The sequence below is a fragment of the Chrysemys picta genome, chromosome 15 (genome assembly GCF_011386835.1).
Source record: "Chrysemys picta bellii isolate R12L10 chromosome 15, ASM1138683v2, whole genome shotgun sequence".
NCBI classification, from domain to species: Eukaryota; Metazoa; Chordata; order Testudines; family Emydidae; genus Chrysemys; species Chrysemys picta.
In genome coordinates this window covers 2,421,610-2,437,905 of record NC_088805.1, presented here as the reverse complement: position 1 = coordinate 2,437,905, position 16,296 = coordinate 2,421,610, and the positions used below count along the sequence as shown (strand labels likewise).

Genomic DNA, 16,296 nt, shown 5'->3' with positions numbered 1-16,296 from the left:
GTCACTGGCCCTTCCAATATTTCAACAAGAAAGGATCATTTATAGAAAGGGACGATGTACCTGGCTAGTATTTTTCTGCATTCTCTTGGCTCTCCCTGGAATTAGTCAGGCTTAGGGACTAGAGACAGGCTTTTTTTGATTAAATGTTTTTGTTCCTTTGAAAATGCTGATCTGTCAAAATTGTGACTTTCCATAGGAATGTATCAGTTTTGATGAAGCATTCATCAGGAAGGTTTCTCAGGTCCAGGATGGAATGTCTGGTCAAAACCAGAGAGAGAGAGAGACTAGTCAGTTGGTTAGACACTCACGTGTTCCTCCTCCTCCAAGCCAGGCTGTAGAGTCTGTCTCTTTCTTTCTCTCAGGCCCAATGAATATTTATTTATTTTACAAAGTGGAACAGCTCCAACAGCAGACACTGAGGCCTGGTCTACACTACGAGTTTAGGTTGAATTTAGCAGCGTTAAATTGAATTAAGCCTGGACACGTCCACACGACGAAGCCCTTTTTTCGACTTAAAGGGCCCTTTAAACCAGTTTCTTTACCTCCGACGAGGGGATTAGCACTGAAATCAGCCTTTCCGGGTCGGATTTGGGGTAGTGTGGACGGAATTCAACGTTATTGGCCTCCGGGAGCTATCCCACAGTGCTTCATTGTGACCACTCTGGACAGCCCTCTCAACTCAGATGCACTGACCAGGTAGACAGGAAAAGCCCCGCGAACTTTTGAATTTCATTTCCTGTTTTGCCCAGCGTGGAGAGCACAGGTGACCACGCCGAGCTCATCAGCACAGGTAACCGTGATGGAGTCCCAGGATCGCAAAAGAGCTCCAGCATGGACCGAACGGGAGGTACGGGATCTGCTCGCCATATGGGGAGACGAATCAGTGCTAGCTGAACTCCGTTGCAGTAAACAAAATGGCAAAATATTAGAAAAAGTCTCAAAGGCCATGAAGGACAGAGGCCATAACAGGGACGCACAGCAGTGCCGCGTGAAAATTAAGGAGCTAAGGCAAGCCTACCTCAAAGCCAGAGAGGCAAACGGAAGGTCCGGGGCAGAGCCGCAGACATGCCGCTTCTATGCGGAGCTGCATGCCATGCTAGGGGGTGCAGCCACAACTACCCCAACCCTGTGCTTTGACTCCATCAATGGAGAATCACGCAACACGGAAGCAGGTTTGGGGGATGAGGAAGATGATGATGAAGACAATGAAGATAGCTCACAGCAAGGAAGCGGAGAAACCAGTTTCCCCAACAGCCAGGATATGTTTATCACCCTGGACCTGGAACCAGTAACCCCCGAACTCACCCAAGCCGTGCTCCCAGACCCTGAGGGCACACAAGGGACCTCTGGTGAGTGTACCTTTGTAAATATTACACATGGTTTAAAAGCAAGTGTGTTTAATGATTAATGATTAATTTGCCCTGGAAATCGCGGCCAGTACAGCTACTGGAAAAGTCTGTTAAGGTATGGGGATGGAGTGGAAATCCTCCAGGGACATCTCCAGAAAGCTCTCCTTGATGTACTCCCAAAGCCTTTGCAAAAGGTTTCTGGGGAGGGCTGCCTTATCCCGTCCACCATGGTAGGACACTTTACCATGCCAGGCCATTAGCACGGAGTCTGGAATCATTGCATAACAAAGCATGGCAGCGTATGGTCCCAGTGTTTGCTGGCATGCAGACAATATCCATTCCTTATCTCTTTTTGTTATCCTCAGGAGAGTGATATCATTCACGGTCACCTGGTTGAAATGGGATGATTTTATTAAGGGGACATTCAGAGGTGCCCGTTCCTGCTTGGCTGAACAGAAATATTCCCCGCTGTTAGCCACGCGGTGGGGGAGAGGGGTGAAGTGATCATCCCAGAGAACTGTGTGTGTGTGTGTGTGGGGGGGGGGGTAGTTGGGTTTGTGCTGCATGTTAACCCGGAAACCACAGCCCTTCCTTTTACATTGCAAACCCATTTTAAATGGCCAACCCAATGGGTGCTTGGTATGGGAAATGAGGGCGCTGCTGTTTGAAACCATTCCCACATGTTATGAAGGTTGAAAAAGCCAAAAGACTGTGGCTTACCATGGCTGCCTGCAAGCCGAATTCTGTTGCCTGGCACTGCGTGAGTGATCTCTCACACCAAACCGGCAGGCCCTCAATATAAGAGGAAAAATGTGACCTTGTAACGAAAGCACATGTGCTGTGTAATGTGAACAGCAAAATTTAACGTGAAAGAGTGTATCCATTGTTCTCTAAAATGTGTCTTTTTTAATCACCTCTCCCTTGTCCTCCACCAGCTGCAAATGTTTCTCCTTCACAGAGGCTAGTGAAGATTAGAAGGAGAAAACGGTGGACTTGGGATGATATGTTCTCGGAGCTTCAGATGTCCTCCCACGCTGACAGAGCACAGCAGAATGCGTGGAGACAGTCAATGTCAGACTACAGAAAAGCACAATATGAACGAGAGGAGAGGTGGTGGGCTGAATCGCGGGATGAAGAGAGCAAGTGGTGGGCTGAAGAGGATAGGGCGTCAGCTTGCAGACAGAAGGCAAGAGTCGATGCTCCGGCTGCTTGAGCATCAAACTGATATGCTCCAGTGTATGGTTGAGCTGCAGGAAAGGCAGCAGGAGCAGAGACCACCGCTACAGCCCCTGTGTAACCAACAGCCCTCCTCCCCAAGTTCCATAGCCTCCTCACCCAGACGCCCAAGAACGCGGTGGGGGGGCCTCTGGCCACCCAGCCACTCCACCCCAGATGATTGCCCAAGCATCAGAAGGCTGGCCTTCAATAAGAGTTAAAGTTTTAAAGTTTTAAAGTTTTAAACTGCAGTGTGTCCTTGTCCTTCCCTCCTCCCTCACTCCACCCAGCACTTCCCTCCTCCCCCACCCCTCCCAGGCTACCTTGGCAGTTATCCCCCTAGTTGTGTGATGAATTAATAAAGAATGCATGAATGTGAAGTAACAATGACTTTATTGCCTCTGCAAATGGTGCTCGAAGGGGGGAGGGGAGGGTGGTTAGCTTACAGGGAAGTAGAGTGAACTGGGGGGGGGGAGGATTCATCAAGGAGAAACAAACAGAAATTTCACACCGTAGCCTGGCCAGTCACAAAACTGGTTTTCAAAGCTTCTCTGATGCGCACTGCGCCCTGCTGTACTCTTCTAACCGCCCTGGTGTCTGGCTGCATGTAATCAGCAGCCAGGCGATTTGCCTCAATCTCCCACCCCGCCATAAATGTCTCCCCCTTACTCTCACAGATATTGTGGAGCGCACAGCAAGCAGCAATAACAATTGGAATATTGGTTTCGCTGAGGTCTATCCGAGTCAGTAAACTTCGCCAGCGCACTTTTAAACGTCCAAATGCACATTCTACCACCATTCGGCACTTGCTCAGCCTATAGTTGAACAGGTCCTGGCTGCCTGTGTACGGCTTCATGAGCCATGGCATTAAGGGGTAGGCTGGGTCCCCAAGGATAACTATAGGCATTTCAACATTCCCAATGGTTATTTTCTGGTCCGGGAAGAAAGTCCCTTCCTCCAGCTTTTGAAACAGACCAGAGTTCCTGAAGATGCGAGCATCATGTACCTTTCCCGGCCATCCCACGTTGATGTTAGTGAAACATCCCCCGTGATCCACCAGGGCTTGCAGCAGCATTGAAAAGTACCCCTTGCAGTTTATGTACTCGGTGGCTTGGTGCTTCGGTGACAAGATAGGGATATGGGTTCCGTCTATTGCCCCACCACAGTTTGGGAATCCCATTGCAGCAAAGCCATCCACTATGACCTGCACGTTTCCCAGAGTCACTACCCTTGATATCAGCAGGTCTTTGATTGCCTTGGCAACTTGGATCACAGCAGCCCCCACAGTAGATTTGCCCACTCCAAATTGATTCCCGACTGACCGGTAGCTGTCTGGCTTTGCAAGCTTCCACAGGGCTATCGCCACTTGCTTCTCAACTGTGAGGGCTGCTCTCATCCTGGTATTCTGGCACTTCAGGGCAGGGGAAAGCAAGTCACAAAGTTCCATGAAAGTGCCCTTATGCATGCGAAAGTTTCGCAGCCACCGGGAATCGTCCCACACTTGCAACACGATGCGGTCCCACCAGTCTGTGCTTGTTTCCCAGGCCCAGAATCGGCGTTCCACGGCATGAAACTGCCCCAGTAACACCATGATTTGCACATTGCTGGGGCCCGTACTTAGTGAGAGGTCTATGTCCATGTCAATTTCTTCATCACTCTCGTCACCGCGCTACAATCGCCTCCTCGCCTGGTTTTGCTTTGGCATGTTCTGACTCTGCATATACTCCAGGACAATGCGTGTGGTGTTCATAGTGCTCATAATTGCCGCGGTGATCTGAGCGGGCTCCATGATCCCAGTGCTATGGCGTCTGGGCTGAAAAAAGGTGCGAAACTATTGTCTGACGGAGCGAGGGAGGGGTGAGTGACAACATGGCTTACAGGGAATTAAAATCAACAAAGGTGGCTGTGCATCAGGGAGAAACACAAACAACTGTCACACAGAATGGCCCCTCCAAAGATTGAACTCAAAACCCTGGGTTTAGCAGGCCGTTGATTTCACAGAGGGAGGGGGAAGCAAATGAATACAGAACAAATCTGGTCCATCTATCTTTTACATCTTAGGCTGGCAGCAGACGGTGCAGCATGACTGAGAGCCATCGGCATCTTCTGGGTGCTTGGCAGAAAATGCTACATTACGACTGCTAGCCATCATCGTCAAGACGGTGCAATAGGACTGCCGGCAGGACTGAGTCTCCAGGAGACAAAACATGTCTGCCCAGGTGCCTCTGATCAAACTCACTGAGGAGTACGACGATGATGGATACCAATTGTAATACACCATCTACTGCCAAAAGGCAATTAGCTGCTGCTGTGTAGCAATGCAGTACCATGTCTGCTGGCACCCAGATGACATATGGTGACGGTGAGCTGAGCTGAGCTAAGCGGGCTCCATGCTTGCCATGATACGTCGTCTGCACAGGTAACCCAGGCAAAAAGGTGCAAATCGATTGTCTGCCGTTGCTCTGATGGAGGGGGAGGGGCCTGACGACATGTGCCCAACCCCCCCGCGACACTGTTTTTGCATCTCAACCCAGAATTCCAATGGGCGGCGGAGACTGCGGGAACTGTGGGATAGCTACCCACAGTGCAACGCTCCGGAAGTCGACGCTAGCCTCGGTACTGTGGACGCGGTCCGCCGATTTAAGGCACTTAGAGCATTTTATGTGGGGACACACACAATCAACTGTATAAAACTGATTTCTATCAATTTCTATCAAACCGGCTTCTATAAATTCGACCTAATTTCGTAGTGTAGACATATTCTGAGAGACAGCCTCTCCACAACAGCCAAAACCCCAGTGGTTTGGGCATTTATTTGGGATGCAAGAGACCCAGGTTTAAGTCATCTCAGGACCCATACGTAAATCCATGATAGAGATCATCTCGAATAGAGGGATTGCCAATCAATCAATCATCATAAAGAGACCCCAGTTCAAGTCCGTGCTCTGATGTGAAACAGGGACATTTTTGAAATCTCAAAAAATTTCATGGGCTAGGTCATAACTATAAAGGGAAGGGTAACAGCTGTCCTGTGTACAGTACTATAAAATCCCTCCTGGCCAGAGACTCCAAAATCCTGGTCCCTGTAAAGGGTTAAGAAGCTCAGGTAACCTGGCTGACACCTGACCCAAAGGACCAATAAGGGGACAAGATACTTTCAAATCTTTGGAGGGGTGGGGGCGAAGGCTTTTGTTTGTGTTCTTTGTTTGGGAGTGTGTTCACTCTCGGGACTGAGAAGGACCAGACATCAATCCAGGTTCTCCACATCTTTCTAAACAAGTCTCTCCTATTTCAAACTTGTAAGTAAACAGCCAGGCAAGGCGTGTTAGTTTTCCTTTGTTTTCTCAACTTGTAAATGTACCTTTTACTAGAGTGTTTATCTTTGTTTGCTGTACTTTGAACCTAAGACTAGAGGGGAGTCCTCTGAGCTCTTTAAGTTTGATTACCCTGTAAGGTTAATTTCCATACTGATTTTACAAAGATGATTTTTACCTTTTTCTTTAATTAAAAGCCTTCTTTTTAAGAACCTGATTGATTTTTCCTTGTTTTAGATCCAAGGGGGTTGGATCTGTATTCACCAGGAGTTGGTGGGAGGAAGGAGGGGGAATGGTTAATTTCTCCTTGTTTTAGATCCAAGGGGGTTGGATCTGTATTCACCAGGAGTTGGTGGGAGGAAGGAGGGGGAATGGTTAATTTCTCCTTGTTTTAGATCCAAGGGGGTTGGATCTGTATTCACCAGGAGTTGGTGGGAGGAAGGAGGGGGAATGGTTAATTTCTCCTTGTTTTAGATCCAAGGGGGTTGGATCTGTATTCACCAGGGAATTGGTGAAAGGTTTCTCAAGGCTTCCCAGGGAGGGAATCCATTGGGAATGGTGGCAGCGGGACCAGAGCTAAGCTGGTAGTTAAGCTTAGAAGTTTTCATGCAGGCCCCTACATTTGTACCCTAAAGTTCAAAGTGGAGATACAGCCTTGACAGGCTAGGAAAACTGTCCTCTATTAGTAAGTGGAGCAGACAGATAGAAAGAGCATATCCCTTGGCATGGCAGATTGTCTTCATGGCTGTGTCTGAAGCCCTTCATCTTTGAGAGAGAGAACAAGAGTGCCAGAAGCTTATCACATGGGCTGTTTCGGACTTTAAAACCAGGTTAGTTTTGCTCTGCTTGTGTGTTAATGAACTCAAGAAACTTTGCTTAAAAGAAAAGTGGTTTGCCCCAGAAAACGTCCCTGCTTTGGCACCATTACTGCCCGTCACCCCAGGGGTGGCTGCTTTTCAGTGAGTGCTGTTTGTAAAACAGAGATGAAACCTGATGTCTAATCTCTAAGGGGCTGATACTGCAGCCCTCCCTGTTGAGTAGTGCCTTCCTCCATGAGTAAACCCATCCATTTGGATCAACTGTTTGTGGTGGCAGGTACTGCTTAATATGAGGATGGGCAACATAGCTGATTCCTCAACTACATTATTACTTACACATGGCCAGCTAACTAGTGAGATGGTTAGTCAGTCAATTTGTCTGAAAGGGCAGGTAAGGCAGGAGGAAGGATTTTCAAACAGGCCTGAAGGTAGTGATGAATGTGGGGCCAATTACACTGTACTTATTGCTATGGTCTTTGAGGCCTACAAGATCATGCCTACTGGGATGGGCAGTTACACAAGCAATGGTGACTAGTTATTCTGGAAACCTTCAGAGATTATTAATGGGCAGCTCAGTCCTATAATCTATGGCTCCTGGACGTATATGAAGGTGGTTATGGAGCCATGCAGTAGTTGCTATGGCAGCTGTGCACCAAAAGGCGGATGAATCAGATGTGACTGGCTCTCCATGAAACACTTGACATCATATTCAGAAAGCTTGTCAAGGTGAAGAACGTAAGTACTTAGGTTGCAGAGTAATTTGCCTTCTTTTTTCTGCAAGATCAGACATGGTGTGGTCAATTTAGTCCTATAGATCAATAAACTAGCCAATGTTATCCTATAGATCAATTTGTCCGGTGGGATTTTGACACCTGAACTCTGTAAGGTTCTTCACGCTGCTAATTCTGTCTTCAGAACCATTTTAGCCCCGAATCTGAATAAATGTAGTCATCAAAGTTGTGCTTTATGATTTCACTCATCTAGTTTTTCTCATCCAGAATGGGCCTTGAACACACCCAAAGTATTTGAAAATTGGATCAAGCTATCTGGTTGCTTGTTCTATGCATGCTAATTGCTGATATGATCCTCACTGTCCTCTTAAAAGGTGTGTAGGACTGTGGAGTGTGTGTGTATGGGCAAATAACTTTACATGCTGCCCAGAATGTGTGCTGAACTCTTAGGATGTGATTTTCCAAAGCAAGAGGAGTTGTAAAGTGAGTTAATTTCAGATCCACCTAACAAAGGGTTAATGATAGGAACAGTAATACATGTGACTTTGCAGTATGTATGCAAGTGTGTGTGTGTAGGTGAATGCCTGCATGTGTGTACATCCCATTTGGTACAGGAATTTGATACGGCAATCATTCAGCACATCCCTGTTTGGCATGCAAATTTAGGATTTGTTCATTCATACCCAGAACAACCACCTTTCCCTACTGTTTGGAACCAAACACATAGTGAACGTTGGATTAAATCAGTAATGTTAAAAAACTCCGTGGATGACAGCATTTCCCATTAACTCCACATGGACTGCAGTTCTCTTTTAGTCTCTGAAGCTGAAGTAGGGTGGAACAAAGTACTGTCCAGGACTACTCCACTGCGGGATTGATTACAAGGTCATCAGGACAACTAGGAAGTGCAGGAGAAAGAATTTGGTTGAATGGTATGAATTACACGGAGAAGAGTGACTTTAAATACATGAAAAGAAAGGTGATCTGAGAAGCTGCGGCTGCTGGCTTAATGTGCTAGTACCCAGCCTGAGAAGAACATTTACTTACAATTTATTTTCCTAGAGACATATTGGGTGGGATTTTTAAAAATGCCTAAGTGTGTTAGGCACATAATTCCCATTGATTTCCAGTGTGGACTGGGTACCCAACTCTGAAGAATCCCTCTCGTCTATTGTTATTTAGATGTTAGGTTGCAAACGCTATAGGGCAAGGAATTTTTTCCAGTAAAGCAACATATACACTTGGGTGCTGCAGAACATGCACTGGTGGGTCTAGATGGAGAGGGCAAAGGGCATTCACTATTCCACCAGCCTCTGTTGCTCTCCGCGCCACTCCCAACCTACGCTTCCCTTTTAGCTACAGAAGAAGTGATGGAAACCCTATTGCTCCAGACACTTGGAACTAGACTGGACAAAGCACTAGAAAAATGCTTCAGGAAACCAGTGCACCAGACCATGGGAGGGATGGGCCAGATGGGACCTAGTAGAGCGTTTCCATCTCTAACAAACGCCTGCCTGTGGGCACAGGCAGAACTCAGACCCGTGGAGTCCCAGTCACATGCCCACAGCCTGGCCGAGTGGGAGAGGGCTCCTACCTGAGAGCTGTTTGCTGGGAAGGCAGTTAAGTAGGGGACGTCCATGATCTTCATGTCGTACATGTTCCCGTTGTAGATGACCGAAGGTCTGTAGATGTCACGGGACCCAGTGGGGCTGTATGTGTCTGTGAAGTCGTTGTACAGGAACTGGCGGATGATGGCGGTTTTCCCCACCTTTGGGGCTCCAAGAACAGCCACTTTCAACGTTTCCACCATGATCCCCAGGCAGTACCTCGGCCAGCTCCCGCGCCCGGACCAGGGAGCCAGGTGCGGCTGCAGCAGGGGTGGGGGTTAGACTTCCCTGCAGGCTGCTTAGGGCTCTGCCAGCCAGCAGCCAAAGTTCTGCCCAAGTGCCCGAGCCCGGCTGGCCGCTCCTCGGACATCCGCGGCCGTTCGGTGCCAGCAGCTGATCCGCCAGGCCCCGCGGCTCTGACTTGCTACCGGCAGGAGAAGGCCCTTCGGGGCTGAACCGAAGCCAAGCTGGAAAGGTCGGCGCGCTGCTCGGGCACGCAACTAACGGCAAATCGGAGTGACTCTCATTGCACTCTGCAGCGAGTGACCCAGCGTGTAATGACACCGACCAGGAGGGGAAGGGGAAGTCTCCGCTCAGTGTCACAGTAGATCCCACTGGAGGAGCAGTGACTCTGTAACTCCCCAGTCAGCTCCCAACGCCGCCCGCGGGGGTCCTGGCAGATCGGAGTCCCCCCAAGGAAAACAGCAAACCCCAGGAAAACGATTCCACAACGCCCGGGCGCTGCTGGGGGATGTGTCCGGGGCAGGAGGCCCTCAGCCGTCTGCCCCAGGACCGGTAGTTTTGCAGTTCCTACCCCAGCGGTGCAAAGCGATCCTGGCGCTCTCTGCATGCCCCTGGCCGCTCCTGCTGGCCTGGAGTTTGCTCAGGGCATGTGCCCGTCGGCTACCCCCTTAGAGGAGCATCAGCCCAGCCAGGGAAGGCCCAGCTCCCCCGAGGCCGGGCTGACCCCCGGAGCCGCGGACGCAGGACAGGGATGTCACCAAGCCAGCGCTCGGCATAGTGCATTACACGCGCGTCCTCATGGGCGCTCGGCACTTCCAGCGCCGTGGGCTCAGCCGCTCTCCGGCGCGCCCTGGCAGCGAGCTCCGAGCCCTCTGCTTGCAGCCCCGCTCAGCCCGCCTCCTTCCTGGGCTCGGTAGCGCAGCTCCCCAGGCCGGTGGCTCGCTCCCTCCCAGCGCTGCTGCCCGGATCGGGGGCATGCTGCGGAATACGGCCGCCCGCTGCGCTCCAGCCCGAGGCCAAACGCACAAGGGGGCTGGGGGTGGGAGCCCGTTCCCGGCGAGGGGGAAGGGATCCGAGGAGCCGGGGACAGCTGGAGATCGGTGCTCTAACGCCAGGGGCCGGGGCTGGGCCAGTGGAGGGAAGCCGAAGCACCCCCTGAATTGTGATGCAAAGCTCTGCTGGGGCGACTTCAGTCCCAGCCCCACTGGTGCCTTCGCCTCCCCACCCACCCCGTCTGCGGCTGCAGGGCTCCCTCCTCAGAGAGGCCAACCGAGGCTGCGACCCCGCAGCGCCTGTCTCGCGATCCAAGCAGGCTGAGGCAGGGAGGGAAACTTGCGAAAAGCCCAGGCTGCGTTGACAAGCCCAGCGGGACTGGGGGCAGCAGGGCAGGGATATGACTCCCCCCTTCCATTAGACCCCCGCTTCCAAGGTGCACTTGGCAAAGCGACAGGCCAGGGGGAAGCTGATAACATGATGTTACTAGCATCACTGGTCTCCTCTTCTCTCTCCAGGGCTCAGGCCCAGCCTATCACCGCGGCAGGGGAGCCTATTACATACCCAGCTGAACCCAGCCCCTGGGACTAGTCAGAGCTGAGAAGACAAGGTTACATTGTTCAGACATGGCTGCCTACCCGTTGGAGCCCTGCTCCTGCCAATACCCATGCTTACCTGTGTGCACCTGCATAGGCCCCTTGGGCTCAAGGTAAGGCTCCGGGCAGGCCAGCTGCTAGCTCATCCCAAAGCCCCTAGGCCTCACAGAAAACGCAGAGCTGGGTGCTGGGATTGTTAAAATAGATGGTAAGTTGATAAGAATGGGTTTAGACGTGATGAAATGCTTGGCGTACACTGCATGTACTGATCTCACTTAGAGCCACTGTAGCCCACAGTCTAAAGACACAGTGAATAGTTGCATCATAAACCTCTGTTGTTGTGTAACTCACCCAGAAAGAAGCATTAATGAATGTAAAGTAATCATCCTACACAGAAGAAGTCCATTGAAACCAAATGAGCCCTTGTGAAACACCAAAGCCCCCCCCCCCCACTCATGAAGAGGAGGCTGGGGGAACAAGCGTTGCACCTGGGCAAACACTGAGGGAAGGGAATAGAAAGGCTTGATGGGAAAGAACTTGACTTGGGGTAAGTGACAGCGAGTAACCAGACTCTTGTGATCTTTGGTGCAAGGCACCATCTATCTCAAAGGCAGGCTTGGCTAGGTGGCCAGGCAGCCCACAGGGGACTATCTGCGTCTCCAAGGAGGTCACACTGGGTACTTGGCTGGTGAAATCTAAGTTCACACAGCTAGTTTGGGCCCTGGTTCTTAACACTCTGCCCTGAAGTGGTGAGCCCCTCCAGCCAGTGTCCCAGTGAGCTGAGCAGAGATGGCGAGTGGGGGCAGGTCAAGTTCCAGGTAGGCACTTCCCTACAGCGGAAATCCTGATCTGCAGCAGGGCTGAGCACCCAGCAGTGCCCAGGGCTGTCAGGTGCTGGCTGTTCAGCCCCTTTGAAAATCAGGCCATTGATTTAGGGGCCTAACACGAGATTGAGGAACGTGACTTTAAGCATCCTGGTCTGAAATTTGAGTATGGCCCCTGCCCACCCACTTACAAACTATAGGCCTAGTGTCACAAACACTTGCTTAACTTAATGCAGCTGAAATAGTCAAGGATTGCTGTGTGGAAACTGCAGCAGGCTCACAGCCTAGAGTGAGAGAGGACAAACTGCAGTGAGAGGCCCAAGCATTTAAAAAACTAGATCTGACCTTAGTGGAAGCAGTGGCTTTTGAGGCTATAGTTGAAAGAAGAGCCCCGTTTAAGAAACATCCGTGTTTGAGAAAGCTGAACTGTATCTATTCTTTTGAGAGCTTCATTAGAATGCTAATAGTTTGCAGTTTGCAACAGCTGTTCCATCAGAACTCATGACAGATCCCGACACACTCTGTATGCTGAAGTAGTGTAAATGCAATTTGTAAAGAGTGCTCATTAGCTTCAGCCTCTGCCTTATGAAATGATTTAATTACGGGGACTATAAAAAGCAATGCCAGTCTTTCAGTGAACCTCCCCAAGCATCAAGCCCAAACAGGAGCCGAGGTAGTTGTTAAAGATAATCCTATTTAACTAAATGAATACAAAACACCTGTTCTTTGAGAGGTGTTGCTCTATCCATTCCAATTAGGTGTGTGCGTGCGCTGCATGCACAGTTGTCGGAAAGTTTTCCCCTGGCAGGACCCATCAGGTCGGCTGTGGAGCCCCCTATAGTGGCACCTTCATAGCACTCAATATATGATCTTGCCGACCCGGCGCCTCCTCCGTTCCTTCTCAGTCTGGCGTGCTGGGTCATGGAAGTGCAGGCAGCCACAGGGCTGAGGAAACTCAGGCATCTCCTTGTTGGAGTAGTTGGGTATTGCTGGAGGCCTTGAATGACGTCCGTGATGGCTTAGAAGCAGGGCTCTGGCAAAAGTGCTCTTGCCTGAACTGAGTCTAACACCGCCCCGATGAATTCTATTCTTTGGGGTGGTTCCAAGGTCGACTTCCTCAAGTTGAGGAGGAGACCCAGTCACTCGAATGTGGATCTGACTAATCGGCTTTGAGACTCCACCTGCCCCCTGGTGCGGCCCCTGAGATGGGGATACCTGCACATGCCTCCGATGGAGGAAAGCAGCCACAACCGACATGCACTTGGTGAACACTGGGGGGGGGGGGGGGGCTGTTGAGGCCAGATGGAAGGAAAGTGAATTGGTAATGCTTGTGGGTGGACCATGAAGTGGAGGAATTGCTGGTGTACAGGTGGAATCGCTATATGGATGTAAGTGTCTTTCATGTTGAGGGTAGCGTACCAGGCTGCCGGATCCACGGAGGGAATAATGGTGCCCAGGGAGACTATGAACTTGAGTCCTCACAGCTCTAGAATGGATCTGAGACCCCCGCCTTGGCCTTGGGGATTAGGAAGTCTCAGGCATAGAAGCCCTTGCCTCTTCGCTCCTGAGGAACCTCCTCCACTGCTCCCAGGGTGAAGAGCGCCTGCACCTCCTGGGTAAGGAGTTGCTCGTGAGAAGGGTCCCTAAAGAGGAATAGGGAAGGGGGGTAGAAGGGACGGTAGGAGCAGAGTGGAGAGAATATCCCACTTCCACCATACGGAGGACCCAGTGGTATGAAGTTATTTGGGACCAAGCATGGTAGAAGTGGGACAGACGATTCAAAAAAAGAGGGGGAAGGATCTGGAAGTCAGGCTAGTGCGCCATCCTCAGGCGCCCTTTCAAAAGGCCACCTTGGAACCCAACCATGGTTTAGTTGGGCCCTGTCTGTGCCTGTATGGGGGCTTGGAAGGCTTTCGTCTACCACTCCTATAAAAGTCCTGCCTTGGCCACGGAGAATAGGAGTGCTGCTGCTGCTACAGCTGGAAATGTTTGCATTGGGTTGCCGGGGTGTGCATACCTAAGGATTTCATGGTAGTCATTGAGTCCTTTAGGCTATGCAGTGGAGAGTCAGTCTGCTCCACAAACAGGTCTGCCCCATCAAAAGGCAGGTCCTGCATGGTCTGTTGAACCTCAGGCAGGAGTCCCGAGACCTGCAGCCGTGAGCTAGGCCTCATGGCGATACCAGAGGACAAGGTGCGCACTGCAGAGTCCACAGCGTCCAGTGAGGCCTGTAAAGAGGTCCATGACACTGCCTTGCCCTCCTCCACTATCGCTCCAAACTCCTCCCTGGACGCAGTTGGCACCAGCTCCTTAAACTTGAGCATCGAGTTCCAGGAGTTGAAGCTGCACCTACTCAGAATTGTCTACTGGTTGGCAATCTTGAGCTGCAACCCCACTGTAGAATAATTTGCACCCAAATAAATCCAGGTGCTTGGCATCCTTGGACTTAGGCACTGGGGCTTGTTGTCCCTGCCTCTCCTCGTTTACTGCAGTCACCGCCAACGAGCAAGGCTGCAGGTGCAGGAAGAGGTATTCGTACCCCTTAGATGGGATGAAATAGTTCCTCTCTACACCCTTTGCGGTGGGAGGCATGGAGGCCGGGGTCTGCCAAATGGTCTTAGCATTGGCTTGATGAGGGGTGGAGCCATCCTCGATGGATCTTCTGGGGCCAGGATGTCGACTATTAGATCCTCCGACTCCACCACCTCCGCGGCCTGCAAGCCCATATTTGCGCCACCCTGCGAAGGAGGTCCTGTTGGGCGTGGCTGTCTATGGGGGGTGGTCCCGAGACAAAGGTGCCTGCAACCGCCTCATCCAGGGAGGAAGACGAGGAGGCTAATGGGGGAACAGGGCCCTCCTGTCCTACCTCACTGACTGGGCCAGCCACACCTGGATTAGGATGAGGAATTGGGATTGGTTCCAGGGGAGGGCAAGGAAACGGCACCTCCTCAGCACCCCTAGGGGTGGGGCGACTGGCACCCGCGGTTCAGATGTTGATAATACAATAGTAACTCTGTATCTAGCAAAAGGTAGGATGCAAAACAACTGATGTAGAGCAGACTGGAAAAGAACAGAGAAAGCTTCTCTTTCGTGCGCTGGGTGTCAGATTAAGATGTTAAATACAGTTCCACTCATACGGGCTCCTGCCCAAAATAAATACTGTAAATGTCTATATAAAAATGAGAGGCTTAAAAGAAAAAACTTGATGAGCTAAAATGTCTCACTGGCCAAGGGCCTTACTATGACAGATGATACAAAAACATGGTTGGATGACAAAAATCAGTGGAAGACTGATGTCTGGCTAGAGCTATCCCAGACAGACAGATCAAAGAGGTGGGGGAGCAGCGCTGTACCTAAAGGATTCCATAGGGTCTGGGGCTAAAATGGAATTCCAAGAGCAAGTAGCTAAGGTATAAACACAAACAGATGATATAAAGTATCAGAGAGGAAACCTGCAAAAGAATCAGTGGTCTGCTGGATCACCGGGCTTAAAGGGAGCAATTAGAAGACAAAGACATTGCTGAGAAGCTATGATCTGTTTGCATCAGTCTTCACCCCCCGATAAAGCTGGGGAGATTCCTAACCTGGACTTACTCTTTTCGGGTAATAAATATGACTTACTCTCGAGAATGAGGCATCAGAAAAAGAAGGGCTGGAACAGACTGATACATTAAAAAGCACGTCTGCTGGACCATCCAAGACTTCTGAAAGAGCTCAACTACGAAGTGTCTAAGGTCCCTCATTAAAAACAGCTCCTGGAGCAGAGGATTGGACGGTAGCAAATGCTATATTGTGTTTAAAAAAGGTTCTAGGGGTGAGCTTGGAATTACAAACTCGTAAGCACAGACCATAGATCTGAGGCAGTGTGGCAATTCCTACCTGGCTCAGTTTTTCACTTTCTCGTCCCTGTTATCTGGCTTGTTTCTATTGACTGCACAGGGCCCGTCGCCCCGAGTATGTGTCTGCTTCAAGCTGGGGCTGAGATTTCCAGCTTGAGGAGACGCACTCGAATTAGCCGTGAGCAAGCCAGCGTGCTACAAGGATCATAGCCCAGCAGGAGGAGTGGCTGGTCTCCCCCGGTATGATCCAGGCCAAGACCCCAGGCAGGGCCAGCTCTGGCTTTTTGGCCACCCCAAGTAAAAAAAACAAAAACAAACAAACCAAAAAAAAAAAAACCCCACACACAGGGCGGCCAGAATCGCAAAGCAAAAAAAACCTCCTCTCCCCCCCCACCCCAAAAAAACCCAGTGATCTGTGCACCGGAGCACGGGTGCAGGGGGACCAGCTAGCGGGCAGGAGAGAGAGAGAGAGAGAGAGAGAGAAGGGGGTCGGCCAAGGCTGCAGCGCCCCGCTGCCACACGGCCCCCTCCCCCCGCACGGTGCCTGCTGCCTGCCGGGAGGGCGCCGCGCCGCTCCGGTCGGCTGGAGGGAAGGACGCGGGCTGCCCTGCCGAGCTTGCTGCAGGACGCTCCCGTCCTCCGCGCCGCCGCCCCCTACAGGAGCAAAAAAAAAAAAAAAAAAAAGCGGCCGTGCTGCCCTAGGATTGGGCGGAATGCCGCCTCGTTCAATCTGCCGCCCCAAGCACCAGCTTGCTCGGCTGGTGCCT

General features: G+C 51.0%; 1 protein-coding gene across 2 annotated transcripts in view; it reads right to left on the bottom strand.

Annotated features, from left to right (window-relative positions):
- Positions 1-16,171, bottom strand: part of RASL10A (RAS like family 10 member A) — a 30,412-nt gene extending 14,241 nt beyond the window's left edge. For both annotated transcript variants that reach the window (XM_065568182.1, XM_065568181.1), the window contains exon 1: positions 9,022-16,171. In XM_065568182.1, the coding sequence (XP_065424254.1) occupies positions 9,022-9,237 (216 nt within the window). In that variant the 5' untranslated portion in view covers positions 9,238-16,171. The remainder of the gene's footprint in view (positions 1-9,021) is intronic.
- Between the last annotated feature and the right edge of the window lie 125 nt (positions 16,172-16,296).